General features: G+C 38.8%; 1 protein-coding gene across 13 annotated transcripts in view; it reads right to left on the bottom strand.

The window, feature by feature from the left end:
• Positions 1–17,075, bottom strand: part of PHACTR4 (phosphatase and actin regulator 4) — a 117,415-nt gene that overhangs the window by 29,311 nt on the left and 71,029 nt on the right. For 10 of the 13 annotated variants that reach the window (XM_060017238.1, XM_060017271.1, XM_060017265.1 and 7 more), the window contains 2 exons: positions 981–1,151; positions 261–341 (listed from right to left, as the gene is read on the bottom strand). In XM_060017238.1, the coding sequence (XP_059873221.1) occupies positions 261–341; positions 981–1,151 (252 nt within the window). Of the gene's footprint in view, positions 1–260; positions 342–980; positions 1,152–2,105; positions 2,134–17,075 lie in introns of all 13 variants that reach the window. The other 3 variants (XM_060017286.1, XM_060017221.1, XM_060017215.1) reach the window with 1 other exon arrangement.

Raw genomic sequence — 17,075 nt, 5'->3', positions numbered from 1 at the left:
AAACCCACCTTTTTGTTTATTGGGCATTTGTATGTACTCTTCAGTGAACTGTCTGTTCAGTGCTTTTGCAGACTTTTCTACCGCATTGCCTTTTTCTTTTCTAACAGAAGTTAGAAAAATATATATTCTAGATGCATGAACAGTTTTTTTAAGTCCCCTTCCCTCTCAACAACAGCAATAATAAAGAAAGAAAATTCAAATACTTAGCAGAACCAAAGACCAAGTGTACAGAGACAGGCATATGCTATTTGCAAACTCACCCTGCTCAGGGTCTTCCAACAGAACCCCTCTTTTAACCAGCTCTTCTCTCGGTTTTCGCATAGATATTTTTCGCTCTAAAACTAACATTAAATTGGAAAAAAACACTCAGAAATGTGGCAGATAAAATTCACCTCCTTAGGTAAAAGAATAAAGTGATTCAATTTTCTATTCTTAGGAAAGAAAAGAACACAAAAACTAACTTTGAATTTAAAAACTTAATTTCATTCACAACCTGTACTATTGGGAAAATATCATTTCCAAAAAGAACCATCCTTTCATAAGTTTAGCTTTTCCTTTTTTTAAATTTTTGGCCCGCCACCCGGGCCCTTGGCAATGAGAGCGAGGAGTCCTAACCCACTGGACCGCCAGAGAATTCCCTCCTTTTTTAATGGAAATCGCAATAGTAAGATACTTATGGATGAACTTCTTCTGGGAGGAAGTGGCCAGAATAGAAAAAAAGAAGCATCTTATATCTGCTGTAGTTCAGGAGCTCCATTCACCACTCAATTGATAAACATGAACCCTATCAAAATACCAACCTAGGAATGAGGATATAGCATATATGGCTTAGTGAGTGACCACTTGTTTTTTTAATTAAAAGATTCAATTCCCTTTTCAAACAGGGGGTTATAGAAACTTGGGAAGAGAATGAAAAAGTTAGGTACCTTCAATGGGGAATTCTCTAACTCAGAACATATATTTAAATCTTAACATCTCACCTTCTGATGTCTCTTTGAATTTATCGCTTTTTTTTTTCCGCCATTTCCAGGGCTTGAAGATCTTGCCAAACCCTGAGAACTTGCTCTTCCTTTTGGTAGGAGGTGTTGTGTCTCCTGCTTCCACACTGTCCATGACCATGCCTGGGTCTGCAGTGGGCTGACCTGCTTCTTCTGTTGCATGGTGAGAGGGAGAAAGGGAAGAGAACAGCCAATTTATTATTTCAGCACAATCTTGAAAATGTCCCTTCCCCTCTCTTCCTGTGGTAGTTGGAAAGGATCAGAGCAATGATAAAATAATCATGCAGACAGACTCCTTGACATCACATGGACACCAAACATCAAAATCCATAACAGATAAATTACTAAGGAGGAAAAGGAACCAAACGGAGCTGACATCATTTTAGGACAAAAATTCAATGAGATGATCATAACCAGCTCAAGTCTCTTAAAGGCACACACACGCACAAATGTGGATATCTTCCCAATGTGCATGAGATCTTGCCCCAATGTAGGCTATTGCTGTTGCTATGCTCATCCTCTTGGCATGGGGGAAGGCCTGTCTCAGCTAACACCACTATCTCTTGTGTCACTGAAGCAGAGAATTCTACCATCAGTGAGTGAGTCATTATTCTCTGTTAAACACTGCCCTCCCTTGCCCTCCTTTTTCAGGATATAAATAGTTCAGGGAGGGGGGTAACACTTAAGTATTAACACCTTACTTGTATATGTTATCAAATTATTTTCTCCCTTCGCAAAAAAGACCTTAGGTAGTTTTGGAGTATTGGAAGGGGCTTGGGGGGCGGGGTGAGGCAGGGGTATTAGTGCTTCAAAATAAAGGAAAACTTTTTTGAAAGTAGAGATGAGATTTCAGTTTGCTTATTACAATATTGCTTTAGGGACAATCCTGATTCTAAAGATTTGACAAGAAACATAACTGACATGATAAATGTGCAGGATCGAAATGAAAGGCCATGAGTCCCTCATAATGACCACACATGCAGGGTTTAGTGAGTGAGCTTTAGTGGCAGAGAAAGGAGCAGCCAAGACTGGGCCAAGAATAATAAAAAAAAGCAGGAAGGCAACAAAAAAAGCAGGAAGGCAACACAATACAACTTTGCACTCCACCTACTGTCCCAGCGTTCTTTGGAGAAGTCTAGAGGAGAAGAAAAAAAAGAGTCATGTGGAATAACAATCCTGGAATTAAATCGGGACCTTTACTTTATAGAAATACATCAAGGACCACATACTGTATAATCACATGTAATAAGTTAACATGTTTATTGTAAGCAATTTCACATTTGAAGCAAGTAATGCATTTGGAGGTGGGGGGGACAAAGGGGCATAATATATACTCTTAAAAAAACCCTCTTAATTCGATATTTTTTCATAAGAGAAAATACACAATCAACAAGCATTAATTTTTTTTAAAGAAACACTTGAAAAATTCAATCTTTTTTCAGTTCATAGATGCTGAGTCTAGGGAAGTCCATTGATAAAGGTAAGATTTACACAACAGTAATTATCAGAGCGACTGCAGCAATGGCTGCTGATGCATTACTTTGCTATGCCTAAGATGACATAGGCAAAACAGGGGTCTGGTTCCTGAAGTGCAACAGATGAAGATGACAGAGGACAGTGACTCTTTTCTTTACTTGAGGGCATCTTGGGTCTCAACTACTTTAATTCTTTACATGAAATGCAATAGAACATGGTTATAACATTGGATCATATTTTTTAAAGTTTAGTTGCTAGAGACGTAGAATAACTCCTATCCTAACAATTTCCCCTCAATGGTACCCCAGGATGGACCACCAAGAGTGGCACTAGGGTGAACACATGGTACTGTTTTTAAGAGTGAGTGCTTTAACTAAGACAGTATTCTACCAATTGTGGAATGTCAATGAGACCTGGACACATTTCAGAGCATTCATGATATCATAACATTGATATTTAACATATGTTAATGATAACACTTTCAGAAATGGAGATAAGTATCATAAGTTGTTCATTCTCAAAGAGTAGCCTTCCTTACAGAGACAAGGAAGGACTGAAACTTTAAATCTCTTGCTAACCCACCCACTGAGTGAAATTCACTGAGTTCCAAAAGACACACAGGAAAAAGCCTGTTTGGTTAAAAGTAATAGGGAAGATAATATAAAAAAACAAAACCCAAACCAAAACAAACAAAACCCCAAACTAACAGTATGAAAGTAAAGGTTATTAGCGCTATGTGACGCTTTTACAAAGAAAAATAGCCAAAAACTTTAGGAATGTTAGGTGGTAACATATTCACAGAAAAGTTCCTGTCTGTAAAGTCCTAAAATGAAATATATCCAATCTAGCCTGCTTCCACTATCTTCTTGGCTATCTAATGACCTTCTAAAGTAGGATTTAGTTCAACCCTTTTAGTTCTTCATTATATTGAACAACAAATTTATCTGTCCTTTCTCTTATACATTCAAAACAAGAAAATCATGATATCCTTTCAAACATATTTACGCCTGCTAACATACGAACTCAAAATAAGTTCAGTTTCTATTAAGTCACAGTGTGTGTGGAAAATACCAACAGCTTACGATAAAAATGAATGCATCTGCCATCAAGGCACTGAAAACAAAAAGCAAAGAGAGCAGTACTTTTTTTCTTTGATGCTTTATGAAAATGTGTTTAATCTTCATGTCCATAAAGCTTTTAGAAACTGGTATGCCTCTTGCATCAGGCAGTGAGGTTCAGCCACACCAAGTCCTGACCCAGTTATCATCCCAAATTCATTCATTCATATTCTTATATTCTCACATTCTCCTTTCCTTCCCCTTCTCCCCTCCTCACTTTCATGACAAACAGAACATTATTTCCGTGACACCCAAATCTGTTCCAAATACTTGGAATCAGCCCAGTTGCCTTTTCAAAACACAGAATATCCAGGAGCTGGGACCTAAAAATCTGTTTTTAAAAAATTTCTCAGGCAATTCTTACGATTAGTCAGCTTGTTAAATGCAATTCCAGATTACTATCTGGAAAACTTTTGCATGTTAAAAGAGACAGGCAGACATTCTCTGCACGTAACCTAATTCTTTCTTTCTCCCTCCCTCCCTCCCTCCCTCCCTTCCTTCCTTCCTGCCTCTCTCCCTCTCTCCCTTCCTTCCTTCCTTTCTTCCCTTCTTTATTTTTGGCTGCGTTGGGTCTTCGTTGCTATGTGCGGGCTTTCTCTAGTTACAGCAAGCGGGGGCTTCTCTTTGTTGCGGTGCATGGGCTTCTCATTGCGGTGGCTTCTCTTGTTGTGGAGCATGGGCTCTAAGCACTTGGGCTTCAGTTGTTGCAGCATGTGGGCTCAGTAGTTGCAGCATGCAGGTCACTTTAGTAGCTGTGGCACACGGGCTTAGTTGCTCCGTGGCATGTGGGATCTTCCCGGACCAGGGATTGAACCCATATCCCCTGCATTGGCAGGCGGATTCTTAACCACTGCGCCACCAGGGAAGTCTCTATTTATTTATTTTTTGATGTGGACCAATTTTGAAGTCTTTATTGAATTTGTTACAATATGGCTTCTGTTTTATGTTTTCATTTTTTGGCCATGAGGCACGTGGGATCTTAGCTCCCTGACCAGGGATGGGACACATACCCCATGCATTGAAAGGCAAAGTCTCAACCACTGGAACGCCAGGGAAGTCCCTATTATTTTTTTTAAAAACATTTATTTATTTATTCATATGGCTACATTGGGTCTTAGTTGTGGCACGTGGGATCTTTGCTGCGGCATGTGAGATCTTTTGTTGCGGCGCGGGGGCTATCTCTAGTTGTGGCATGTGGGCTCTACAGCGTGTGGGCTTAGTTGCCCTGTGGCATGTGGGATCTTTGTTCCCCAACCAGGGACTGAACCCATGTCCCTTGCATTGGAATGAAGATTCTTAAACACTGGATCACCAGGGAAGTCCCTAACTAGGTATTATTTAGAACTAGAATAGGGGCCAGGGCCATGAACATATTTTTTCAAATACAGGTTAAAAATAGAGTAGGGGGCTTCCCTGGTGGTGCAGTGGTTGAGAGTGCACCTGCCGATGCAGGGGACACGGGTTTGTGCCCCAGTCTGGGAAGATCCCACATGCCGCGGAGCGGCTGGGCCCGTGAGCCATGGCTGCTGAGCCTGTGCGTCCGGAGCCTGTGCTCCGCAATGGGAGAGGCCACAACAGTGAGAGGCCCGCGTAACACACACACACACACAAAAAAAAAAAAATACAGTAGGAAGTTACATGCACTGCATTACCTAAACTATAATATACATTAAAAAAGAGAATGGGATATTCACAGAAAGTCAGACAAAATGAAAAGGTAGAGGACTTTGTACCAGATGACGAAACAACATAAAACCCCAGAAAAACAACTAAATGAAGTAGAGATAGGCAACTTTCCAGAAAAAGAATTCAGAATAATGATAGTGAAGATGATCCAGGACCTCAGATAAAGAATGGAGGCAAAGATCAAGAAGATGCAAGAAATGTTTAACAAAGACCTAGAAGAATTAAAGAACAAACGAACAGAGATGAACAATACTGTAACTGAAATAAAAAATACACTAGAAGGAATCAATAGCAGAATAACTGAGGCAGAAGAATAAGTGACCTGGAAGACAGAATGGTGGAATTCACTGCTGTGGAACAGAATAAAGAAAAAAGAATGAAAAGAAATGAAGACAGCCTAAGAGATAAGAGACCTCTGGGACAATATTAAACATAACAACATTCGCATTATAGGTGTCCCAGAAGGAGATGAGAGAAAGGACCTGAGAAATATGTGAAGAGATTATGGCTGAAAATTTCCCTAACATGGGAAAGGAAATAGCCACCCAAGTCCAGGAAGCGCAGAGAGTCCCAGGCACGTTAAATCCAAGGAGAAACATGCCAAGACATATAGTAATCAAATTGACAAAAATTAAAGCCAAAGAAAAATTATTAAAAGCAGCAAGGGAAAAATGACAACATACAAGGGAACTCCCATAAGGTTAACAGCTGATTTCTCAGCAGAAACTCTATAAGCCAGAAGAGAGTGGTATGATATATTTAAGGCAATGAAAGTTAAGAACCTACAACCAAGATTACTCTACCCGGCAAGGATATCATTCAGAATAGACAGAGAAATCAAAAGTTTTACAGACAAGCAAAAGCTAAGAGAATTCAGCACCACCAAACCAGCTCTACAACAAATGCTAAAGGAACTTCTCTAAGTGGGAAACACAAGAGAAGAAAAGGACCTACAAAAACAAACCCATAACATTAAGAAAATGGTAATAGGAACATACATATTGATAATTACCTTAAACATGAATGGATTAAATGCTCCAACCAAAAGACACAGGCTCGCTGAATGGATACAAAAACAAGACCCACCTATATGCTGTCTACAAGAGACGCACTTCAGACCTTGGGACACATACAGACTTAAAGTGAGGGGATGAAAAAGATATTCCATGCAAATGGAAATCAAAAGAAAGCTGGAGTAACAATACTCATATCAGATAAAATAGACTCTAAAATAAAGAATGTTACAGGAGACAAGGAAGGACACAACATAATGATCATGGGATCAATCCAAGAAGAAGATATGATAATTATAAATATATATGCACCCAACATAGGAGCACCTCAATACACAAGGCAACTGCTAACAGCTAGAAATGAAGAAAATGACAGTAACACAATAATAGCGGGGGACTTTAACACTTCACTTACACCAATGGACAGATCATCCGACAGAAAATTAATAAGGAAACACAAGTTTTAAATGACACCATAGACCAGATAGATTTAATTGATATTTATAGGACATTCCATCCAAAAACAGCAGATTACATTTTCTTCTCAAGTGCACACAGAATATTCTCCAGGACAGATCACATCTTGGGTCACGAATCAAGTCTTGGTAAATTTAAGAAAACTGAAATCATATCAAGCATCTTTTCTGACCACAATGCTATGAGACCAGAAATCAATTACAGGGAAAAAAAGGTAAACACATGGAGGCTAAACAATACGTTACTAGATAACCAAGAGATCACTGAAGAAATCAAAAAATATCTAGAGACAAATTACAACAAAAACACAATGATCCAAAACCTATGGGATGCAGCAAAAGCATTTCTAAGAGGGAAGTTTATAGCAATACAAGCCTACCTCAAGAAACAAGAAAAATCTCAAATAAACAATCTAACCTTACACCTAAAGGAACTAGAGATAGAAGAACAAACAAAACCCAAAGTTAGGAGAAGGAAAGAAATCATAAAGATCCGAGCAGAAATAAATGAAATAGAAACAAAGAAAACAATATAGCAAAGTGAATAAAACTAAAAGCTGGTTCGTTGAGAAGATAAACAAAATTGATAAACCTTTAGCCAGACTCAACAAGAAAAACAGGGAGAGGACTCAAATCAATAAAATTAGAAATGAAAAAGGAGAAGTTACGAGGGACACTTCAGAAATACAAAGCATCCTAAGAGACTACTACAAGCAGCTCTATGCCAATAAAATGGACAACCTGGAAGAAATGGACAAATTCTTAGAAAGGTATAACCTTCCAAGACTGATCCAAGGAAGAAATAGAAAATATGAACAGACCAATCACAAGTAATGAAATTGAAACTGTGATTAAAAATCTTCCAACAAACAAAAGTCCAGGACCAGATGGCTTCACAGGTGAATTCTATCAAACATTTAGAGAAGAGTTAACACTCCCAAATTCATTCTATGAGGCCACCATCACCCTGATACCAAAACCAGACAAAGATACTACAAAAAAAGAAAATTACAGACCAGTATCACTGATGAATATAGATGCAAAAATCCTCAACAAAATACTAGAAAACAGAATCCAAAAACACATTAAAAGGATCATACACCATGATCAAGTGGGATTTATCCCAGGGATGCAAGGATTCTTCAATATACTCAAATCAATCAATGTGATATACCATATTAACAAACTGAAGAAGAAATAACATATGATCATCTCAATAGATGCAGAAAAAGTTTTTGACAAAATTCAACACCCATTTATGATAAGAACTCTCCAGAGAGTGGGCACAGAGGGAACCTACCTCAACATAATAAAGGCCATATATGACATACCCACAGTAAACATCATTCTCAATGGTGAAAAACTGAAAGCATTTCCTCTAAGATTAGGAACAAGACAAGGGTGTCCACTCTCGCCACTATTATTCAACACAGTTTCGGAAGTCCTAGCCACAGCAATCAGAGAAGAAAAAGAAATAAAAGGAATACAAATTGGAAAAGAAGAAGTCAAACTGTCACTGTTTGCAGATGACATGATACTATACATAGAGAATCCTAAAGATGCCACCAGAAAGCTACTAGAGCTAATCGATGAATTTGGTAAAGTTGCAGGATACAAAATTAATGCACAGAAATTTCTTGCATTCCTATACACTAACAACGAAAGATCAGAAAGAGAAATTAAGGAAACAATCCCATTCACCATTGCAACAAAAAGAATAAAATACCTAGGAATAAACCTACCTAAGGAGGTAAAAGACCTGCACTCAGAAAACTATAAGACACTGATGAAAGAAATCGAAGATGACATAAACAGGGGCTTCCCTGGTGGCGCAGTGGTTGAGAGTCCACCTGCTGATGCAGGGGACATGGGTTTGTGTCCCGGTCTGGGAGGATCCCACATGCTGCAGAGCGGCTGGGCCCATGAGCCATGGCCACTGAGCCTGTGCGTCCGGAGCCTGTGCTCTGCAATGGGAGAGGCCACAACAGTGAGAGGCCCGCGTACCGCAAAAAAAAAAAAAAAAAAAAAAAGATGACACAAACAGATGGAGAGATATACCATGTTCTTGGATTGGAAGAATCAATATTGTGAAAATGACTATACTACCCAAAGCAATCTACAGATTCAATGCAATTCCTATCAAATTACCAGTGGCATGTTTTACAGAACTAGAACAAAAAATCTTAAAATCTGTATGGAGACACAAAAGACCCCCAGTAGCCCAAGCAGCCTTGAGGGAAAAAAACGGAGCTGGAGGAATCAGACTCCCTGACTTCAGACTATACTACAAAGCTACAGTAATCAAGACAATATGGTACTGGCACAAAAACAGAAATATACATCAATGGAATAGGACAGAAAGCCCAGAGATAAACCCACGCACCTATGGTCAACTAATCTACGACAAAGGAGGCCAGGATATACAATGGAGAGAAGACAATCTCTTCAATAAGTGGCGCTGGGAAAACTGGACAGCTACATGTAAAAGAATGATATTAGAACACTCCTTAACACCATACACAAAAATAAGCTCAAAACGGGTTAGAGAACTAAACGTAAGACTGGACATTATAAAACTCTTACAGGAAAACACAGGAAGAACACTTTTTGACATAAATCACAGCAAGATCTTTTTTGATCCACCTCCTAGAATTATGGAAATAGAAACAAAAATAAACAAATGGGACCTAATGAAACTTAAAATCTTTTGCAAAGCAAAGGAAACTACAAACAAGACGAAAAGACAACCCTTAGAATGGGAGAAAATATTTGCAAACGAATCAACGGACAAAGGATTAATCTCCAAAATATATAAACAGCTCAAGCAGCTCGATATTAACAAAACAAACAACCCAATCGAAAAATGAGCAGACCTAAATAGACATTTCTCCAAAGATGACATACAGATGGCCAAGAAGCACATGAAAAGCTGCTCAACATCACTAATTATTAGAGAACTGCAAATCAAAACTACAATGAGGTATCACCTCACACCAGTTAGAATGGGCATCATAAGAAAATCTAGAAACAATAAATGCTGGAGAGGGTGTGGAGAAAACGGAACCCTCTTGCACTGTTGGTTGGAATGTAAAGTGATACAGCCACTATGGAGAACAGTATGGAAGTTCCTTAAAAAACTAAAAATAGAATTACCTTATGACCCAGCAATCCCACTACTGGGCATATACCCTGAGAAAACCATAATTCAAAAAGACACATGCACTCCAATGTTCACTGCAGCACTATTTACAACAGCCAAGTCATGGAAGCAACCTAAATGCCCATCGACAGATGAATGGATAAAGAAGATGTGGTACATATATACAATGGAATATTACTCAGACAGGGACGAAACTGGGGCATTTGTAGAGACATGGATGGATCTAGAGACTGTCATATAGAGTAAAGTAAGTCAGAAAAACAAATATCATCTATTAACGCATATATGTGGAACCTAGAAAAATGGTACAGATGAACCGGTTTCCAGGGCAAAAAAAGAGACACAGATGTAGAGAACAAACGTATGGACACCAAGGGGGTAAAGTGGCGGGCAGGGGGGAGCAGTGTTGGTGGTGGGATGAATTGGGAAATCGGAATTGACATATATACACTAATATGTATAAAATAGATAACTAATAAGAACCTTCTGTATAAAAATAATAAAATTCAAAAATTCAAAAAAAAAAGGAGAATGCAAAGAACTAAACGAAAATGTAAATATAATTTGATGATAGGACTACAGGATATCTGTGCTTCTTCTAGTTTCTTCTATTTTGTGTGTGTGTGTTTTTTTATTTTACAGTGATCATGTATGGCTTTTATAATTGGAATAAAAACAAATTTACTTTGAAAGTGGGAGCTTTCAAATCATAACAGTTAATAAAGTCCAGCATATATATAAGTACATAAAAGAAAGCAATTCTTTCTAAATATTAGGTTCCTATAAAAATGAATTATTTCCGGGCTTCTCTGGTGGCACAGTGGTTAAGAATCCACCTGCCAATGCAGGGGACACGGGTTCGAGCCCTGGTCCAGGAAGATCTCACATGCTGCGGAGCGACTAAGCTCATGTGCCACAACTACTGAGCTTGCGCTCTAGAGCCCGCGAGGCACAGCTACTGAGCCCACGTGCCACAACTACTGAAGCCCACGTGCTTAGAGCCCGTGCTCCACAACAAGACAAGCCACTGCAGCGAGAAACCCACGCACTGCAACGAAGAGTAGCCCTCGCTCGCCACAACTAGAGAAAGCCTGCGCTCAGCAACAAAGACCCAATGCAGCCAAAAAAAAAAAAAAAAGAATTATTTCCTACATAAAAATCATAGTCTGAAGTATTAAGCAAATTAAACCATTCAAGGACATTTTCTTGGAGTAGTGACACATGTTAAAGTAAGTAGGTTTGGATCATCCAAACAACAGTTTCTAGTCCTACATTCTTTTAAGAATACCACCCTTGTTCACCATGAGTACAATCTTGTGCTAAAGGAGCTAGAGACCAAATTTAACGGTAATCTAAATTCACCAGGTGTAAACTTTTCAGCTGTGGAATAAAGGGTTTTAAAGTATGCATAAATTCTTGATAGCAGTGGCTGATTAGATCTAATTGAAGCCACTAATCTCCGTAGCATTCTTGGATCCACTGAAACTATTCAGGCTTCCTACTGTGAATTTTTGTCTGACTTTAAGAAAATTCAATTGCATCACTTAGAAAACTGCAATAGAAAGAAAGAGAAACTGATGGATGAATAAATTATACAAGAAAAAGTATACTCAGGTATTGAGAAACCATCTTTTTAATTTAATTTAATTTTATTTTGGTGGTACGCGGGCCTCTCACTGTTGTGGCCTCTCCCGTTGCAGAGCACAGGCTCCGGACGCACAGGCTCAGTGGCCATGGCTCACAGGCCCAGCCACTCTGCGGCATGTGAGATCTTCCCGGTCCGGGGCACGAACCCGTGTCCCCTGCATAGGCAGGCGGACTCTCAACCACTGCGCCATCAGGGAAGTCCTGATCTTTTTTATTCTTAATGATACAATTACACCTCAAATATTGTTTCTGTACTCATAAATAAAAGGCTTAGGGAGGTGAATTTGAAACTGTTCATAAGCAAACCTGCACATCAACCAAATATTTGTTCTCAACAATTCTGATTTTATGACCATCTCCCTCCCATTTCCAATTTTTAAAAATTAATTTATTTTTGGCTGCACTGGGTCTTTGTTGCTGCGTGCGTGCTTTCTCTAGTTGCGGCAAGCGGGGGCTACTCTTCGTTGCCGTGCGCGGGCTTCTCCTTGCGGTGGCTTCTCTTGTTGCAGAGTACAGGCTCTAGGCACGCGGCTTCAGTAGTTGTGGCATGCAGGCTCAGTAGTTGTGGCTTGCGGGCTCTACAGTGCAGGCTCAGTAGTTGTGGTGAACGGCCTTGCTCCGCGGCATGTGGGATCTTCATGGACCAGGGCTCAAACCCGTGTCCCCTGCACTGGCAGGCTGATTCTTAACCACTGAGCCACCAGGGAAGCCCCCATTTCCAATTTGACAGAAGAAATACAGGCTTGGAGTCACATTTGGATATCCCACTGTTTCTATTTAAACTCAGTATGGAATTTAAAATGTCCTCATGGTCCCATTCTGTTTTCCAATGAGAACCAAAACAAGGTGGCTTTTCCCTCCTTGTTTCCCTTTGTTTGCCAGAAAACAGGGTGTAGAATGCTGGCTATAGTTTTAGGATTGTGTGTTCCAAGGAAGTCATGAAGTCGCAGGCCACTAGGAAAGCAATTCACAGAGTTGGAGGTCTTGGTGTTTTTTGGAGGGGGTGGAGTTAGGAGAGGAAGATAACTAATTACAGTTTGGAGTTTCCAGTTTGAGAAGTACCGTGAAACTATGCCCTGGTGTTTTAACTACTTACTCTCTCCTCCAAGTTGTAGCTAGCACCTCACATTTCAGAGGCTTGTTTCTTATTTCACATATTATGCAGAGTTCTAGCAGTTTCTTTCTTCAACCCTAAGTTTTTTCCTGGTCAACATTTAATTCAATGTTTTTTAGTTCAAGTTTAGTTGTTCCAGGTGAATTTCTGAGGTGATTTTAAAATAAATGTATAGTATTATTAAAAAATAACTTAGCACTTTTCATCTTCAGATAAACTATTTGCTACAGATACATGTTATACCTACATTACTTGCTAGAGATAAGGGATAAAACAGGGTTAGACGGTAAACCTAGTTCATTTGAGAATCTGATTTACAACCAATTAGTCATTCACGTTGGAAGGCAAGGTAAGGCACAGGCAATTGTAGTTGACAGATAACTTAGTTTTCAAGATAGCCTTCACTACCCACTCCCCTTCACTAGGCTTGGTAATAAGCAACAAAATTACTGGGACTGTCTTAGTTCCACACCTATTTCTTATACCTTGTCGGGTCTTAAAAAATGTGTAGATTTAAAGTGTATAAAATTCTCTCATTTTACCCCCAAAACTTTTAATAATCAGTTATTGTCCAAAACTTAAAAATACATAGCTTTGTGCAACGAGATACATACTCCATTATCAAGAGGTACCAATTATCTTTTTTTTTTTTTAAGTTTAAGGTATATGGCATAATGGTTTGACTTAAATATATTGTGGCCAATTACTTTTATAATCTAATGGTTCTGTTTAATTATCTTTTATGCCCATCTAGCTTGAAACAGATCTTGCTTTTATACAATCATTTTAACAGCATTAGAATTCTGTAAATGGAGAACACTAATTTATGGTACTTACACTATTGTACTTATACTCATTTTTGCCTTCTGAAAGAGGATTATTATTGAATTAAAAAACTGTTTTAGAAAACTGCAACAAAATTACAGAAAGCAAAACCTGCCACTAATGAACAAAGCAGGCTTTGTCTAGAGCAGGCCCATAACTTCCCTTGGAAATACTGCATAGTTCTGACCTTTGGGAAATAGAACTGGGCAAAGCACTCAAGAAGATAGCCAGGGAGAAGGTCTCTCTCTGTACCTGCAGGTACAATTAGGTCTGAGGTTCCAACCCTGGGAAAAGAGATCTTTGACCGTAACTACGTCAAGAAGTGATGCTGCTTTACTCTGGCAATTTGATATGTATACTTTTTTGATAAAAGTTCTAAGTTGAGAGAAAGGTTTTAAGGTGAGGTGCCAGAAAATATATTCTCTCATGGAAAAAAACTTTAAACCTATCAAAATTAACCTGCAAGTAGAAAGAGGGAATATACTGTTGTGACAATAGGCCATTCAGAAAATCTACTGAAGCAGAAAGAGGGAATAATAATTTTTGATTGGTATTCAACAGAAAATCCTTTAAGGAGTACATGACAGACCCCTAACACTTTCTCTTGATTCCTGGATTACATGAAGAAAGTATACCTGTTCCTTCTCTCTCAGAAGCATTTATTTTTAGATCTAGCTAGGTATGAGAAATGTCTCTGATAATTCTGGTGACCAAATAATGCCAAGTGTTCTTCTTTCAAGTCTCATGAAGAAGTTTATTTTTAATTAATCCATCTATTATTTATTTCTATGTTAATATTGTTCTATAGCTATATTAAAATTTATTCATCCAGCAATCTCCTTACTAACTTTGCCTCCAAATAACAAAATTATTTCTAAAGCACCTTTCCCAAAACCACTCCTATTCTCATGTGGGAGAACACATAACAACAAATTTCAGAGTAAAATGAATCGAATACTGATGGAAAAGGAATGAAGGAAAGAGGAAATATTACAACAGTGGTCCCCAACCTTTTTGCCACCAGGGACCAGTTTCGTGGAAGACAACTTTTCCATGGATGGGGGGGTGCGTGGGGGATGGTTCAGGCAGTAATATGAATGAGAGGATATTGGTATGCGGGCCGGGGATTGGGAACTCCCGTATTACAATATGACATCTTTTAAAGCAATATATTCTTATACAAAGGAAAAGTGGGGAAAAAAGAGGCTAATTATTGAGTGAAAGGTATATGATGGGGAAAAAAAAAAAAAGAGCTAGAGAGAGGGAATGGAAAGTTAGAGAGAGAAGGAAAGTTCCAGCTTAAATGGTTGGGTAGAATTCACTAAAATTCTTGGTACTTCCCTGGTGGTCCAGTGGCTAAGACTCCATGATCCCAATGTAGGGGGCTGGGTTCGATCCCTGGTCAGGGAACTTGATCCCATGTGCATGCTGCAACTAAGGGTTCGCATGCTGCAACTAAAGATCCCGTGTGCCGCAACTAAGACCCGGCTCAGCTAAATAAATAAATAAATATCTTTGGTCTTGTGCCTAATTTAAGGACATGTGCTAAATCAGCTGGTTTTTTTTTTTTTAGCTGTTTGTTTTAATATGATACATAGTAAAGGATTCTAGTGAACACAGAAACAGCTTTTTATGTTGATTGAGAACTACAAAGTATTATTTGAAAGTTTTATCTCAGTAAATCTTTTTTTTGGCTGCGCTGCACGGCTTGCGGGATCTCAGTTCCCAGACCAGGGATTGAATCTGCGATGTGGCAGTGGAAGCCCAGAATCCTAACCACTAGGCCACCAGGGAACTCCCCACTTCACAGGACTTGTATTAGGATTATTGGTAGAAGGAAAAATTGATGAATGATGAGCCCTACTTTTTTTTAATAGGCAGAAAAAATTTGAAACTTTATCTGTTGAGATGAAATTTTTTGTCTAGTATATAGATATTAAATCGGCATTCTTCATAAATATTACCACTCATTAGTACACTGTACCTGCTTACCCATTTCTTGCTTTTCAAAGACCTTTCATTTCCATCTCATAGATAAATGCCTAGCATGATTTACATCCTGACTTGTTAACAGAGAACCACCTTTGTAGTAGAAACCACAGGAGAATTTAGTGGCCCAAAAGGGAATTTACCAAATTCAGGAGAGTGGTTACCTCTGGGAGCAAACAAGCAAAATGCCATCATAAGGGAATGTAGGCATAGAGAGAGGGGTGGGGTGGGATATAACTCTGTTTTTAATTTCATCTCAAGCTGAGTAGAGGCCCCAGAGGGTCCTTTATATTTTCCTCTATACCCTTTTCTAGCCATTGGGTTGGCCAAAAAGTTCATTCGGGTTTTTCCATTAACATCGTATGAATTTTTCGGCCAACCCAATGAGAACGATTTCATTAAGGGAATAAAAACAAAACAAAACAACTGAGCTACTGAATTGATATGGACCCAGCCCTGGTGATCAAAGTAAAGTAAGTCAAGTTCTGATTTCAGTCCTAAAAATCTGTGGCTGAATGACTCACTTTGCGATCCATGTGCTTCAGTTTCAATAAAATATGAAAAGTACTTTGTAGGAATTTCATCTGGAAAGTTCTCAGGGGAAAACATACCTTTAGAAATGAAATTACATTAAATCATGAGACACATTTGGGCGTGTTACCTGTGTTCCCACACTTCATGGTTTTCTTTAAAGTCACTAACATTTTTCATTTCTGGGGGGAAAAAAAAGCACCCTGGGACTGAACATGTTTTCTGCTGCTTCATAAATCAAAGAGAAGGTATAAGAAGGTATGAATCTTAAAAAAAAAAAAAAAGTATAATGTCAAGGAATGATTCACAGGCTTTTCCCCACTTTGTTTATATTTAGGAAGCCTTTAATGAGCATCCACTTAAATCTATCTTTCCCACCTTTCTATCTTCATTTTATACAAAACCCCACAAGGTTGGGAAAATGAGTCTTTTAGTGACAGTGGACTTCCATTTCACTTACATGCTTTGAAACTCTGGCTACACTTATCAGCCTGGTCTCCAGCTATCTCTGAGACAATAACACTTCAAACTGCCTTCAGCAATGTTTATACCAAGTATTGCCTTATGAGAAACGGAAACACCAGCACAATGGAAAAAGCCTGAGACTTATTTGGAAAATGTATAACTGAGTCTAAAAAATTAAGTCAAATCTCAAAAATGGTCCTGTCGGGAATTCCCTGGTGGTCCAGTGGTTAGGACTCTGTGCTTCACTTCAGGGGGCCTGGTGGAACTGGTCGGGGGAACTAAGATCCCGCATGCTGCAGCCAACAAAACAAAACAAAACAGGTCCTGTTTATAGAAGTCAACAATTCTAATGCTATACCACACGTATATATCAGCTGCCCAAGTCCTGCAAAAGAGCAGTAAAACACCATTGATTTCTAAACACGAGTTCCTGTAGCACTTATGTTCTGCAAGGGCAAGAAATTAACAGATGGTTTACTAGCAATATTGTCTTTAAAAAGTCCAAAAGGATCCAGTAAAACACAACTATGAGTGGTAAATTAATATAACTGAATGAAAAATTAACTTATTTTTCATT

Source organism: Delphinus delphis, chromosome 1 (genome assembly GCF_949987515.2).
Source record: "Delphinus delphis chromosome 1, mDelDel1.2, whole genome shotgun sequence".
Lineage (NCBI taxonomy): Eukaryota > Metazoa > Chordata > Mammalia > Artiodactyla > Delphinidae > Delphinus > Delphinus delphis.
Note: the sequence above shows the minus strand (reverse complement) of the source record. Positions and strands in the feature narration are given on the sequence as shown.